At 34.1% G+C, this 15,668-nt stretch overlaps 1 protein-coding gene across 1 annotated transcript in view; it reads right to left on the reverse strand.

The window, feature by feature from the left end:
• DGKB (diacylglycerol kinase beta) overlaps positions 1–15,668 on the reverse strand; it is a 605,812-nt gene that overhangs the window by 405,717 nt on the left and 184,427 nt on the right. The window contains exons 15-17 of the mRNA XM_046670071.1: positions 13,476–13,592; positions 4,518–4,591; positions 1,212–1,286 (exon numbers count right to left, since the gene is read on the reverse strand). Coding sequence (XP_046526027.1) covers positions 1,212–1,286; positions 4,518–4,591; positions 13,476–13,592 — 266 coding nt within the window. The remainder of the gene's footprint in view (positions 1–1,211; positions 1,287–4,517; positions 4,592–13,475; positions 13,593–15,668) is intronic.

Consider the following 15,668-nt stretch of genomic DNA (forward strand, 5'->3'; position numbering starts at 1 on the left):
GATGGCTAAACTTTTGAACGCACAATTCCTTAATCCTGCAGAATAAGAGCTACTTTATTGAAGTTTAGAGAATATTAAAGAAGAAGAAAAAAAGCCACCCTGACTTAGCTTCTGCGTTAATAGCCAGACTTTACTTTTGCCTGGCTTTATATAAATTGAGACTTATTGCATGTGGCTCACCCAACCAATAACCTTATCATGATCCTCTAGATTCTGGAATATGGAGCTTGACAAAGGCAGTGTTGTGAACTAAATTCCTGTGGTGACCCTACCTTCTACAGCAAGGAGGTTTCAAATGCTTAGCCTTTGAAAACTGGCCCTGGACAACAGGCAGTGGAAGAAAGAGAGGAGTATAACTGTGGAAGCCTATGCTAATTAATTGTACTTTATTTACATTTATTTAACACAAGACACAATGTTATACATTTTATTCTGAGCACTTACAAGAGTACAGACTATTTCAATATTTGGTTTCTAGTTTCTGAGAATAACCTAGCAGACCTTTTTAATCATACTGATTTTTTTAAAAACAGAAGCTTATATAAGGTTTATAGAGCTTTTCTCCACTTCATCTGGTCTAATGTTTACTCTCATGTTGATGGAGAGAAAACAGGTCAGTGGAAGAAGATGACACTAATTAGTTAACTAGACCAAATTAATGACAATTTATTACAGTGCATACTGGTGACATCAAATATATATAGTTTCTGCTGAAAAAATAATTTTATTTTACTACATCTTACCTATTGACAGTAAAGCATTAGAGAGTGATATTCATTAGATTTTGTAAGTAGTAAATGAAAAAATCATGTTATGATTTCTATTCTTTATTAACTAGCTTTATCTTTACTCTGTAGTAGATATATATTCTGTATTTAACAAGCAGAGGGGAGTGGTTCTTCAAACAGATGGTTTAGAAGTTTAGGCACCCAGCTAGTGTGTGTGTGTGTGTGTGTGTGTGTGTGATTATTAGTAGTAGTACTACGATTACTTCACAATATTTAGAAGGGAGGCAAATCTGCTGGAAACAGGCTATTGTGAAAAACAGTATCTAAACTGGTTTCTCTTATGTACTTGATAGTCAATGATTTTTTTTGTATATTGATCTGGGTCCTGTATTCAAATAACATTAATTCTAGGTATACCAGGCTGTTTATTTAGTTAATTAGTATTAAATGAGTTAATGATGATGATATTTTCCTTACACTTACCCTGGCATTGGTCCATTTCCAGCAAGACTGTAAACCTGACGAGGATTTAGTAGATACTGGAATTTTCTGTAAATTCTATAAAGATGAAAATATAGAAGGAAAAAAGTATTTAGTGATATTTTAAAATTTTTAAATAAACAGTACCCCTTAATGTTATAATTATATATGATTATAATTAAATATATTTGACAAATTTTGCATTAAAAATATTGTAAGTATAATAGCTTAATGGGAACTAATGGTTCTTTTTAAAAAAGAGGCTTGGTAGACATTATAAAAGCAATATAGCTTTTAAATTAGAAACAATGATATTTGCATTATAAATATGCATATGCACTTAGAATATTTTCTATCCTGTTTTTGAATATTATTTAGATAGACTCCAATAAATATTTTTAAGGTATCAGTAAAAAATTACTTAACTATCTTCTTTTAATAGATTCTTGTGAAATTTATAAGTTATTGGGAAACCTAATAGAGATGAAAACTGTCTATCCCAAGCTGAAAATGGGATTGTGCATTTTGTATGTGTGTATGTATGTAAGCAAAGAATGTGACCTCATCTGCCTCATTATTTCATAAAAACAATCATCTTGTCAGTCAGCTCACAAAACTGCTAAACTGTCTCAACAGGCACATAGTAAATAGTTCATTTTTTTCTGTAAGAAATCAATCTCTGTATAACAATTTCAACAGACATGTTTCTAAGTACACACATATCCCACGTGGCTGGCATTCTTAGACAAAATATTAAAAGTGCAAGAATATGTTTAGCTTTTAAAAATCGGTTTTCATACGCATGTGAAAATATTACTATATATTTTGCAAACACATTCATACTATGTTTACCCATAGAAACTCCAAATTCACAACATAATATCTGCTTATATCCCCCCACTCCCAAATCTGGAATAACCCTCACATTCTAGTTTTTAATTAATTATATCACCTAGTGTCTCAAGAAAGATGAGTTGTTCTTAATGCATCCTTTTCCCAACACCTGAACATGATTAGTGGACAATCTCGTACCTTCTGCGTCACGTCTGCGAAGCCTGGCTAGACCATCTTGCTGCCTTAGTTGAGGCTTTCGAGTTTTCTCACCGTCTCTAGAAAACTCTTGTCTATCCAGCCCTCTCCTATACAGTTATTCAACTACGGTCATGATGCTTCCAGGATGAAAGAACTCGCTAGTGTTGAGTTACTTAAAATATTTCATTAAATTGAAAATAGTTTACCTTTCCCCTCCTTCTCCTTAAACTTTAACCTCAGTGACTACCTCCTGGTTCTCTGACAGACACCACGCCCTTCACAAATCTGTCTTTCTCCTTCCTTCACGTGGCAAACATTTACTTATACTAGAACCAACGCAAAAGCTACTTCCTCTCCGAAGACTTCTCAGTCTTCAGAGATAGTCATTTCTTCCTTCGAATTTCTATAGCACTTTCATTTTAAACATTTCTAGTTTAGCATTTACCTTGTGCTATTGCAGTGTATCTGTGTACGTGCCTGCCCCCCTGCGTGACTGTCTTACGTCCTTTATCCCCAGTGTCTAGTAGACTCTGTTTTTGCTCAGGCATCGCTGTCTGAATGAACAATACGTGAACACTTTCACACCTGTTGGCTGGTATGGTAAACTTTGTCCGAATCTATAATTCTGTGACCTTTTGCTACTTATCTAATATATCAAAGTCAAAAAAGTCCAAAATATTTTAAAAGGAAAACCCAGAATGGAAGTCCATTGTTTGTGAAAGATGCCTCTTATGCATTCAGGAAAATTTATGTTTGCATTCTTAATAGATCTCCATTAAACCATATTTACATTTCCTTTGACTTTGAATGGTCCCCGTTAGTGTATAAAGGACAAAACATAAGTGGGTGTGCATATAGCTGCACTCAAATATCCTACCTCCCTTCATTAGTTTTAATTTACTTATGACTTTAGTGTATCTATATTTTTTTCTTTACAATTTAAAGAAAAATTTTTTTTATGTAGTAGGAGAATGAGAAGGCAGATATTCAGTTAAGGGTCATTCTACATACTTAATGTAATCTTAATTTGAGGGGACTGTTTTTCCTTTTGAAATATATCTATTTTTTTCTCTTGACATTTAATTTGTCTCTTATTTCCAACATGAATTTGTCTTATCTAATTCTTTGTGAAGAGTTTACTATTTTCAAGATATCCCAATATTTACAGCTGACAGACTATAAATAGAAAATGAGAAAATAATTTCATGTCTCTATAAGTGAGGCAACTATTCTCTTTAATAAATCATTGTAAACATTTTAATTATTAAATATTCATTAATTTAAAATAATTTCTATCATGTTTTGCAGAGTAAGACTATAACTGTATGTTGAAGAAAGGGAAAAAAACTTTTAAGCAGAAATAACATGTTGCTGATTGGAAAATGAAGAACACTCTTCATTTCATTGAAATAGATTTGGAAAGTTAAATGGTAGGAAAGGAAATTACTTTACAAAATTCCATTATTTACAGAAGTGAGTCAACTTCACTATTTTGTAAACCATAAAGGGAATTTCGTTTTGATTAGCATAGTGTTTGTGCGAGTGCTATCTGACTGCTCATTTTTGGTTGGGATTAGTAAAGACTTCTAGAAATTATGAAAGGAGGTATAATCACACTTTTGTTTATGACTCTTCTCTTTAGGAGGACAAAAGATTTACTCTTCAATGTGGTGATTTTCAGATTTTTATTAGATATTATGATTTAATCATTAATTTATTATAAAAATGAAAATTTTGTGTTGTCAGCCAGAATACTGAGGTACCTGATAATGCAGTTCATTATTATTCAGATTAAATATATTGTGCTTCTCCAGGAAATACAGCAACATGTTTTCAAAAACGCACATGCAGAAAATCATTATAATATATTTTGTCCAGAAGCTGGATATAAATTCTCCTCCTCAGTGTTGGGTTATGATTTACCTGAAGTCAACTTGCTGACCATTTAGAGAACCAATTTTCATTCAACAGTATTTATGTTATGAGCCATGTTGTATGCAAAGCTCTCTGTTAAAGACTATAGGTGACAGGCAGGGTAGAGAGAATTCAGATATCTCAGTTATGACAATAAATATATTTACAAAAGGCCATTATAATAAAGTTTCAAATGTAAAAGCAAGGAAAAATCATATAAATATATTACATATAGATGCTAGCATCATTTATCTCACATTAAAATTAGTAAACCATGAGAAATACTGCTTTTTCACAATAATTTTAGTGACTCATTTTACATATATATGACATAGAAAGTAAACATGATTTTTAAAAACATACCGGTCTCCCTGCTTCCCACCACTTTTGGGGTTCACAAAAACCAAAAGCGGATGAGTACCAGGAACAGGAGTGATCTAGAAGAAAAGGTGGATATATGGACCAATTATTCACATTATATATGAAGAGGACGCCTTGTTATTCTAAGTCATGAAACACAAATTAGAAAATTCAAGAATATGGCTCTTTTGTTCTGTAATATGGATAAAAGCCAGATGATAGATAGATCTATTTAGTAACTCAATTACACCCTGTGCTTTGACTATATATATATATCTCTACAAGAATATCCACTCCACAAAAAGAGGTAGGGTCTAGTTAGGTACAGGGCAGGGCAGAAGGCAGCTGTGAAGATGGAAAAAGTTAGAATAGCCTGAGATGAAAATAAAAGGTACAATTTTTGGAACAGTGAGTAAACCAGCCAGAATAAAGTTGAATATAGTGGGGAAAATGATTAAAAGAAAAGTAAAGGATCAAATTATAAAGAGCCCTACTTTAAAGAAGACCTTTACTTTAGAGCTTTGTGGCATGTGTGGAATTCATCTTCCCAAGAACTTGTGAATAAGGTGGTTTGAGGCCCCTTTCAGTCTCAGAGCCCCTCTCTACACAATGCTTCCTTCATGCTGTCTTGCTCTGCTTGGGCAGTAAAGTGCCAGTTAATCAAATCTATTTGCTAAACAAGAGTCCGTTAAATTGACCGTGTCCCCACTATATGTCACTCACTACTTTCATAATTACTCATTTCTCAGTTGAACAAGAAAAAGTGCCTGCCCTAGTGGAGCTCACAGACAATAAACAAACAAACAAACAAGCAAACGTGTTTAGTGGTGACTTGCGCCATGGAGAGAAAAAAAGCAGGTAAGGACATGGCAATTTATTGGTGGGAGTAAAGTTGTTTTTGATAGGGTGGTAAACGAGAACTCATATTTTATGTGACTTCAATGTTGAGGTAAAGTCTTTTAAATAAAAATATTCCTATTCGATATACCCCTATAAAACTCCCATCTAAATACAGTTTGACAAAACAATTATTTTAGTAGCAAAAGCATACAACTGATGGAGCCCTCTAAATATTAAGTTGAAATGTTTTAGATCAATTTACTTTTGGAAAGTAGATTCAAAGTGTTCTTTATTGCTGTGTTATTTCTCCCCTAGAAAGTATCCTTAAATATTTAATGAGATAATTAAAAACAATCATTTCACTATATCATACTCTTCCTTCCTGCTTAAACAATATAAGTTAAAATATTCTACCAAGATATTTTCTTCCAGTTCTTAAGTGAAATGACATTTTTCTAATGAGTACAGGCACTGGGAAAACATTAAAATCTTCACATTGGCTATAAGAGAAGGTTGTGTAAGATATTCTTAATTTTTCTCTTCTTATCCCACTTGTTCTCATTACAATCTGCTGTGTCTGTCTGTGTTTTACTTTCTTTTGAAAAGAGGACACGGGTTCTTTGTTCCTGATTTGTCTCTGATTCAGCTGGGAGATGAGATAGATGAACCGGATCTGTAGTAACTTCCTAGCTCTTCTCCCCTGAAGCAAATGTGCCCGGTCAATTAATGTAAAGAAAAAGTGCCACCTAAGTTAAGTCATTGTGCTACGGGCTTACAACGCGTGCACTTCTCCCTCCATTGAAATGTAAAATGAAGAAACACCAAAACACATCCTTCTCTGAAGACTAGTATTCAATTTTCTTTAATTCTCATCCTATTATAAAATCAAATAGAGCTCCTGAAGTTTTTACATGCCAAAAGTAATGCTAACAAATGTGGATTTTGGTTGGTATTTGCACTTATTTTGAATTGTTGCTCCTTATTCTTAAATAGAGGTGAGACTCTCAAGGTAAAGGTCAGTACCATGCTACATAACCTTGTGTTCTAAGTTGCACATTATTATGAACAATTAAATATCCCACTAGAATAGATTACGGGTCAGTAGAGGACCTCAAAATACAAAACTCTAGATCTTATTTTTAGAAGCGAGTAAATGGATAAATAGGTCAAATGGATTAGAAACATAGAAGAGAATTTAGATAAAGGAAGAATTTAGAAGAATAATGATACTTTACAAGAGACAAAAGTCAAATACTCGAAATGAAAACACAGGAATAATAAAATCAGCTAGGGATCGTTTCCTCACATATCCCCTTATCACAAATTAGGCTTATAAAATAAGACTATCTAAAAATAAAACATTAGGGGCCGGCCCCCTGGCCGAGTGGTTAAGTTCAGGCCCAGGGTTTAGCCAGTTTGGATCCTGGGTGCGGACATGGCACCACTCATCAGGCCATGGCAAAGTGGCATCCCACATAGCACAGCCAGAAGGACCTACAAGTAGAATATACAACTATGTACTGGGGGACTTTGGGGAAGAGAAGAAGTTAAAAAAAGAAAATTGACAACAATTGTTAGTTCAGGTGCCAATCTTTGAAAAAAAACTAAATTAAAAAAATAAAAATAAAACATTAGAATATATATTTCTTTCAGAGAGCTTTAAGAAGTTGTAACTTTTAAGAAGTTGTAACTTGTAAGAATGCAAAGAAATATTCCAAGTAGGAAAAAAGTGTCTATGTTTTGTCTGACAAGATATAATTGGAAGCTGCTGTGGACTGAATTGCGTATACTCAATTCCTATGTTGCAGCCCTATCCCCCAGTGTGATGGTATTTGCAGATGGGGCCTTTGGGAGGCAATTCAGGTTAGACAAGTTCATGAAGGTGAGAGCTTCGTGTTTTGCATTAGTACCCTGATGAGATGAGGAAGATAGATCTCGCTCTCTCTCTCTCTCTCTCTCTCTCTGTCTTCTGTGAACACATAAAGACAAGGTCATGTGAGCATACAGAGAGATGGCAGCCACCTACAAGCCAAGAAAAGAGGCCTCAGAATGAAACCTACCTTGCCACACCTTGATCTTGAACTTTTCAGCCTCTAGAACTGTGAAAAATAAATATCTGTTCTTTTAAGCCACCCAATCTATGGTATTCTGTTATAGCAGCCCACTCTGACTAATACAGAAGGATTGTATGGAAACTTAAGAAATGCTCTTTAATAAAGAAGAGTGAGAGCTTCTAGTCATTTTCCTCCTCATGCCAGCATGAAATTTGACATCGTGAGGACCAGTAACCATCTTTGACCTTGAAGATACCACAGGTAGAGGGTGGGAAAGATAGTAACAGTGCTGATGAAAATATGGAGCTGTCTTATTAGCCCCATTTCTGGAGATCTTACTTCTGGACTTCATTTACATGAGACAAAAATTTATGGCTATCTTGTCCAAACCACTGTTATGTTTTGTTTGGTCCTTGTTTTGTTGTTTCCTGTTAAATGCTGCAGAACCTAACTGTAACTGATATGAAAGATAGGATCCATAGGGGCACAGAATTGAATACAGATGGAACCAGGCATAGAAGCTTTATTCTTTATCTAACTTGTTAATGTCTCTAGTCCCTGAGTGAAGAACAACAGAAACTTGATATCAAAATCCATGAACAGCCTCTTTATTTCATGTTATATTACATTATGTTATTCTCACTATTGAATATGGGCATAATCATTTTCAGTCAATCCTTGCATGACTTAAATAGTCTGAGATAAGGGAAAAATGTAGGTATTATTAGATGTGATATTTCAGTTAGTTAATTCAATCTATCTGTTTCCAGATTCTGTTTTCCAGAGAAGTCTAAATCAGGTAAGAACTGACTTCTGGAATTCAGAATTCAGTTGAGAGGAGCTAATTTGTTGTAATGCAAATCATTTATACTTAAAGGAATTCAAGTAGATTAAAGGAATACAATGTTTTCTTAGTTTCTGAAACTCACTATGTCTGATTTGGATGAATAAAGTTTTAGAAATACAATAAAATTATTGTAAATTTCTTACAATTTTTTTTATTTTACAGTGATATTTTTTAATACTGTGAAACAATTTCAAATTTGCAGAAAAGTTGCAAACACTGTACAAATATTCTTTTCCTGAACCATTTGAAAGTGAGTGGCCAAAATCATGCTCCATCACTTCCATTAACTGTCAAAATAAGTGTGTTAACATGATTTTGGACTAGCTTCTTTTGTTATAAAAGCCATTATTGAAATGTGAAATGTGAATGGAATCTCAGGATTAGATAGCACTAATTTATCAGTTTTATCTTCCAGTTCACTAATTCTCTTTTGAACTATATCTAATACAGTCTTTAACATAACAAATTTTGAATTTTTACTTTCATACCATAATTCTGAAATAAGATGTACAACTCAGTTATTTTGAAAACTGATTTATAGCCATCCTGAAATATCGTACCCTTTTTGTTATAGATTTTGGTGGGATGGGAGGGGAAAGATAAAAACACAAATATATAAAAGATTCTGTTAGCCTAACCCTATTTGTTCTTGGAAGTAAATACTTACACAGCACTTGAAATAATTTTAAGTGGGACAGTATACAAAGCTGTTATATATGATGAAAGCAAGTTGATCTGGTTGACATGTGAAAGAACCCTGAACCTGTTCGCAGCCTCCCCTCACTCTCCATTGTGCTTGAAGCATCTCTGCAGAACCCTGGGCTTCTCAAAACAGTTTTTAAAAGACATTGGGATAGGGTAATTCAGTATAACCAAGAAAATATTCATAATGGGAGAAAGCATTCAAGAAGATTTTACAGCATCGGTGGTACCTGAAATCTTAAAGAATGATTATAAATTGGGTGTGAAGGGCATTCCAAAAGGAGACAATACATATTGGATTCTCCACTATAGATAATAGAGCAAAACATGTGAAATCTTATTTACTCACATTAAGGGGAAATTTCATATAGTAATATTAAAGTCAGTCTGGCTTGGGATCCCAGTTCAACCACTCCTCCCTATGTAGACTCTCTCCCTTTGAGACCTCATTTCACCCTAATGGTTTGAAGTGCCGTCAATATGCCTTTTGCTTCCAAATTCATATCTGTCTTTTCCCCTGAATTCTGGTGAATTCTGGTCTGCCTGCTTACTTGACATCCCCATTTGAGTGTCTAACAGCATCAGAATTTCTCTCCAAATCTTATTGACCCAGACCCTTCTCCATATCATTCAACGGCAACTCTATAATTTCAGTTGCATGGGACAAACATTTTGCAGATGTCCCTAACTGCTCACTTCTAAATGAGGCCTAATTTATCCACCTTACTTAAAATTATAGACAACTCCAACTCTCAACTCTGACACTTCTTACCTTACTCAGCTCCAATTTTTCCCCTATCATTTATAATCTAGCACATTACATGTATGGAGACAGGGACTCAGTTTAAAGGTTCTTTTAATACTCAAAGTATAGTGTAATAATTCCAGACTTAAAGAGGGGGCTAAAATGATAATGAAGAGCTCATTATGAAAGAATCAAGAGGCTTGAGGATAGGAAAGTAGGCAAGGAACACACATACACATACACAGACTTCAAAGAAAGGGAACTAATTTTATGCACACATACAGTTGTGTACAGTGCATATGTGTATGTATAGTTCACAATCTTGGTGATGATAAGAATGAGATATTGTAAATAAGAAAGACAACAGGGACAGGAAGCAGTGGTGGTGGGGGACGACACTGTTTCAGTTTTAGATATTTCGGTACAAAGCTTCCCCTTTTCTTCTTGTTAATGCAAGAGTATTACAAACTAGAATTTTCGGTCCTCCAGTGACCTTTTTATTTAGAAATTTCTTTCAAAGAATAATTAGGGACTAGCTAACATCAGCTTAATACATTTTAAAAAATACTTCTGTTTTTCTACTAATTTGTTCACGTGTGGATAGTCATCTGTATTTTTACACCTCTTGCATGTTAAGAAGTTGTACTTTCAATTACATTAGATCATATGTATTAAGTGTAAACGTATGGTGTGAGTGATGACAAAGACAGAGTACCCAACCACCTCTACTTGAAGTCCCGTAGGACTCGGGTTAATTAATGAGACTCATCCTAAGGTTATACATGATCTATTACTTCCTCTAATTAGAAATAATAATCCTGATCATTATGCTGGTTAGCTGGAAAGAAGTAAGATGAATGTGCTTAACTATGATTAATAGTCTTCTTGAAGCAGTGTAGATCTCTTCTGTCACTGAGTTATACGCAAACTGGGCTGCAACTCAATGCTTTTTCATGATATATATTTTTTAAAACTCAAAGAAAAAATTAATTTTCTCAAAGATCTTTTTACCTTTCCTGATAAAGAACAACCATTTTATTATTTTAAAATTGATTACCACAACAAAAAATTACTTAGTTTTCCATTTTGCATGAAATAGCTATCCAAGAATGTGCTTTTACTTTTTTTATATTTTCTCCAAAATTATGTTAATACCTATTTGTATCATGTTTTAGTCCATTCTGCTGAGGTGAAACAGACTATTGCACATAAAAATTTAAAATTCAAAAAATTATGAAGATGATGATCATTACAGTATTTATTTACTGCTATTTAGGAAGGGCTGATGTCTACACGTTGCTTACCCACAATTTTACCTAACACTTTTGTGTGCCAAAGAAAGTTATGAAAAATTATCTGTTAGAGAGACTAAACACATCCACAGAGAAAGTTAAGCATCTTTGTTTTTAATGCGACTAGTTTAATTGTAACAAGATTGAATATTTTGGATTCTTTTTTGAATTAAAAAATATGGCTAATACTGCTATGTCAATTTAAAGCCTTTAAAACACTCTGCGTGTACCATTCAATTTTGGTTCTGATGTCTGGGTAAAGTCAAGTAGGACTATTTAAATCTTAGGAAACTGAGACCAGAGAAGTTATAATCCTAGTGCATACATGATTTTTAGCTCAAAATTTGCAACAATATAAAAGTCCGTGGAAGAACAAGGTGGTCAGGAAATTTAGCACTTACACACCTGTTAAAATTTATTAACCAAGGAGACGGAGTATCTTAGGAGTAAAATACATAAACTCTGACTCAGATGGTCCTCATTCAAACCCTGGCTTTCCCACTGACTAATTGTGAGGCCTTGGGTATAAATTTACTCCTGAACACCAATATGCTCATTTGCAAAGCGGTGATAAAAATAATGATATTTATCATGTGTTTATTGAGAAAATTAAGAATTAATATTTACCTTAAATGTTTATTGAGAGAATCCATTTAATTAACATGCATAAAATATTATCATAGTGCCTAGTATACTGTTTAACAAATGATACCTGTTTCCTTTGCATGTTGAGAAGTATGTGCCTACCATGTGTGAAATACACTTGAATCTTAAAATTAGGTTTCCCTTTTGTTATTTTCATTGCAGGAATTCAGAGTGATTAACGATTTAAACTAATCAATATTTGCCACTGAAATGTTAAATTTATAAATATTGATTACTTTTCACTAAAAATTTCACAGGATCACTTAATAAATTCAATTTCTTTGCTATCAAAATTGTGGATAGATTTCATATTTGGGACTTCAATGAGATTACTAAAGACAAAGATATGATTTCCAAAAAGTGCAGATCATGATTTCCTCTTTTGATAATTAACTCCCATACTATTTAACCAAAGTAATAATTTTATCATTCAGAATTTCCTCTTTTTATATTGGGTTTAATAATTCATAAAAGGTTTTTTATTCTCAATGTGTTTTATTAGATCAAAACAAAGCATTAACCTGATTATCAATATTTAGGCAATTATTAAATTTTCAATGAGATATTCACAACAATAAAGAAACAAGCATTTAGGCAACTACTGTATGCTCTGAACTGTGCTTGCAAATTAAGGAATATGAAAGAAACAATCCATAGTATCACAGATAAAATAATAAATAAAAGAAGAAGGTATAAAATCATGTATACTGAATGCAAGTGTATAACATAATATATCTTTGTAGGGTAAGTGGTTGGTAAATTTTCCTGGAGAACATGAAACTTGAAGCAGATTCTTAAGGAAAGTAATTGGAAATTGGAAGAGAGAAACATATAGATAGGAAAACAAAAAAACAGGGAACTCCACAATCTACAATTTCCTAGATTAAGCCAACTTCATTGATTGCTTTCATGTTGGAGTGAGAAACGGGAAAATAAATAAAATGCATTGAATCTATATGATGTCTTAAAATGCAGATGGAAAGAACTCTTGGTTTTTTTTTTTTTTTTGCTGAGGGAGATTTGCTCTGAGATAACATCTGTTGCCAATCTTCCTCTTTTACTTCAGGAAGATTCACCCTGATCTAACATTTTTGCCAATCTTCCTTCATTTTGTATGTGGGTCGCCACTGATGAGTGGTTTAGGTCAGAGCCTGGGAACCGAACTGGGGCCACAAAGCGGAGCACGCCAACCTTAACCACTAGAACACGGGGCTGTCCCAGGAAATCTTATTCTTGATGTCACAGACTCTAGGGATAATTTAGAGGTTTTTAAAGTACTAGAAACATGATTTTGAGCTACCTGTGTTTACTTAAACTAGAAATATATATGGTGATTCATTTTTCACTTAAAACTCTGGATGATATGGATAAATTATACTATATTCTTTATTTTTATTATTTATTTAGTAACAAAAGTATCCAAACAGGTAGAGTTCATTTTATTCTTTCTCAAAGAAATTTGTTGCCACCAAAATGATTCTTCCAAATAGAAGCAAGAATATATATGGAGAAAGTATACTTGTAAATAGACAATACATGTGTATATAATAAATGTCTATATTTACTAATAATTTGCAAAAACTTCAGATTGCCAAAATATCTCTTACCAATTTGTTTAAATGAAGACATCATAAATGGTTAATCTAATCAGAATATCACTCTGTCAATCAACCATAAAACTGACATCCTTATAAATTAATAAAGATCTTTCTGAAGTTGTCTGCTGAGCAAATCTGCGCATTACATAAATGTGTTGATAGCTGGAAATATGCCCCTGTAGGAGCACAGAAGTAACAAACATGACAGCTACCAAGATTTGGATTAAAAGAATCCTACCTGTAGGCCTTGTCCATCCACAGTAACGGAGTTGGCTCTTTGCATTTTGTTCTTGTCGATCACTTTGTTGGGCTGCTGGGAATCACCCTTTTCCTTTTTCACTGTTGCTTGTCTTTCCTGCAAGGAAAAAACCTTTTATAAAAATGTTGAATTGTTTTACTAAAAGGGGCAACATACAGAAGAGTTTCACAGCTACAAACTTGGGCCCAAATTCCTAATTTTGAGTTTCTAGTAAATAATATGAAAGCTGTTGGTTTCAAATGGCTCAATATATATGATAGATGCATGATCAAAATATCAGTTACAGAAAGGTTCTGAAAGAAAACCAAATTGTATTATCCCTGTGTGCCCAATTATCTATGACTCTACCAAAAGTTATTAAGAACTACTAAAGATAATTATTGCCACAAACAATGGTACAGATAACTAATGTAGAACTATAATTTAAACAATTTGGTACTGAGCACTAAAAATAACGCTTATAAATACATGCAACATTGAAAATGAATACATGATGGACGTTTAAGCTACTATTTACATCAAGGATGGTGTAAAACTTAAACCTCACACTCCATCCCAGCTAATTCCTTTGTTCACCAAAATGGAAAAATTCCTTGTAGCTCTCTGCTCCTTGTTTCTATATCCTCTCATCTTGCTCTCTCTTCAACCCAACTCAATAAACTTTTATCACCATTAATCCATCAAGTCAGCTTTTACTAAAATCACCAGTGATCCTCTCATTGCCACACGTGTGGTCAGTCTTCATCTCAACTTTTAAGCAGCATTTGACAGAATTGACATCTTCTTCCCTCTTGAAAACTTGCCTCACTGTATTTCCAGTACACGTTTTGCTCTTAGATCTCTTCTTCCTTTACCACCTGCTCCCTCATAGGCTCTTTGGTTACTTCCTCCTCCAGCTTTACAATCCAGAACTCTTGAACTTCCTTGGACCTCTCATCTTCACTATCTACACTCACTCCCTACGTCACTTCACTTAATCTCAAGGCTTTCAATTTCAACTTTATGATGAAGACTTCTAAATTTATATTTCCTGTTCAGATATCTCCCTTAACCTTACTTAACTTCTATATACAAATGTCCTTTCTATCTTTACACATGAGGATCTAAAATGCATTTCACTTTTAAAATGCCCAAAACCATTTCTTTTTTTTACTTTCCTGCCTACACCCCTTGAAAATAAATCCAAAACCGGACAATTACTCACCACTTCCATCATTACATGACTTAAGCCATCATTATCTTATTTGTCTGAATTATTGTAACCATCACCTAACGGATCAATCTGTTTCCATCTTTGTCTCCTTACAGTCAGTTCTCTATACAACAGCCACATTCATCCCTTTTCACTCCACTTCAGCTACACCCACGTCCTCATTGTTGCTTGATCACGGTAATCATGCTTTTACTTCAGGGCTCTTGCAATCACTCTGCTGGAAAGATCTTCTTCAAATATTTGTTGGGCTTGCTCCTCATTTACTTGAGGTTTCTGGTCAAATGTCAGACAGCCTTCTCTATTCTCTTTAACCTCCTTTTATACATACACACACCCACATATATATGTTATATATAAATATAGTTGTTGTTGTTGTTAGTGCTGTGGAGTCAATTCCATCACCTAGGGACCCTGTGTACAGCAGAGCAGAACCCTGCCTGGTCTTTTTGTGCCATCTTCTCACCTTTCAGCACTATATCAGACAATGCTGTGCTGTTATTCACTGGGTTTTCATCTCCAATTTTTTCAGAAGTGGGTGGCCACGTCCTTCTTCCCAGTCTGTCTAATCTAGAAGTCCCACTGAAACCTGTCCACCATGGATGACTCCACTGGTGTTTGAAATACCAGGGACATAGCTTTCAGTATCACACAGCTACACATAGCTACCACAGTTTGACAACCAGCAGACAGGTGTGGTGTGGTTCCCTGATCAGGAAATTAACCGGGGCTGTGGTGGTGAGAGCAGCAATCTTAACCACTAAACTATGAGCACCTGTAATTTATTACAACCTGAAATGTTATCTATTTAATGCATTTAAGGCTGGTCTTCTCCCACTTTAATGAAAGCTCCATAAGAGAAAGGACTCTGTTTGCCTCACTGTTCTACATGAGATCCTAGATCAGTGCCTGACAAAAGTTAGGACAAATGAGTGGAGAAATAAATGAATCATAATTAAAAA

This window comes from Equus quagga, chromosome 8 (genome assembly GCF_021613505.1).
Source record: "Equus quagga isolate Etosha38 chromosome 8, UCLA_HA_Equagga_1.0, whole genome shotgun sequence".
NCBI classification, from domain to species: Eukaryota; Metazoa; Chordata; class Mammalia; order Perissodactyla; family Equidae; genus Equus; species Equus quagga.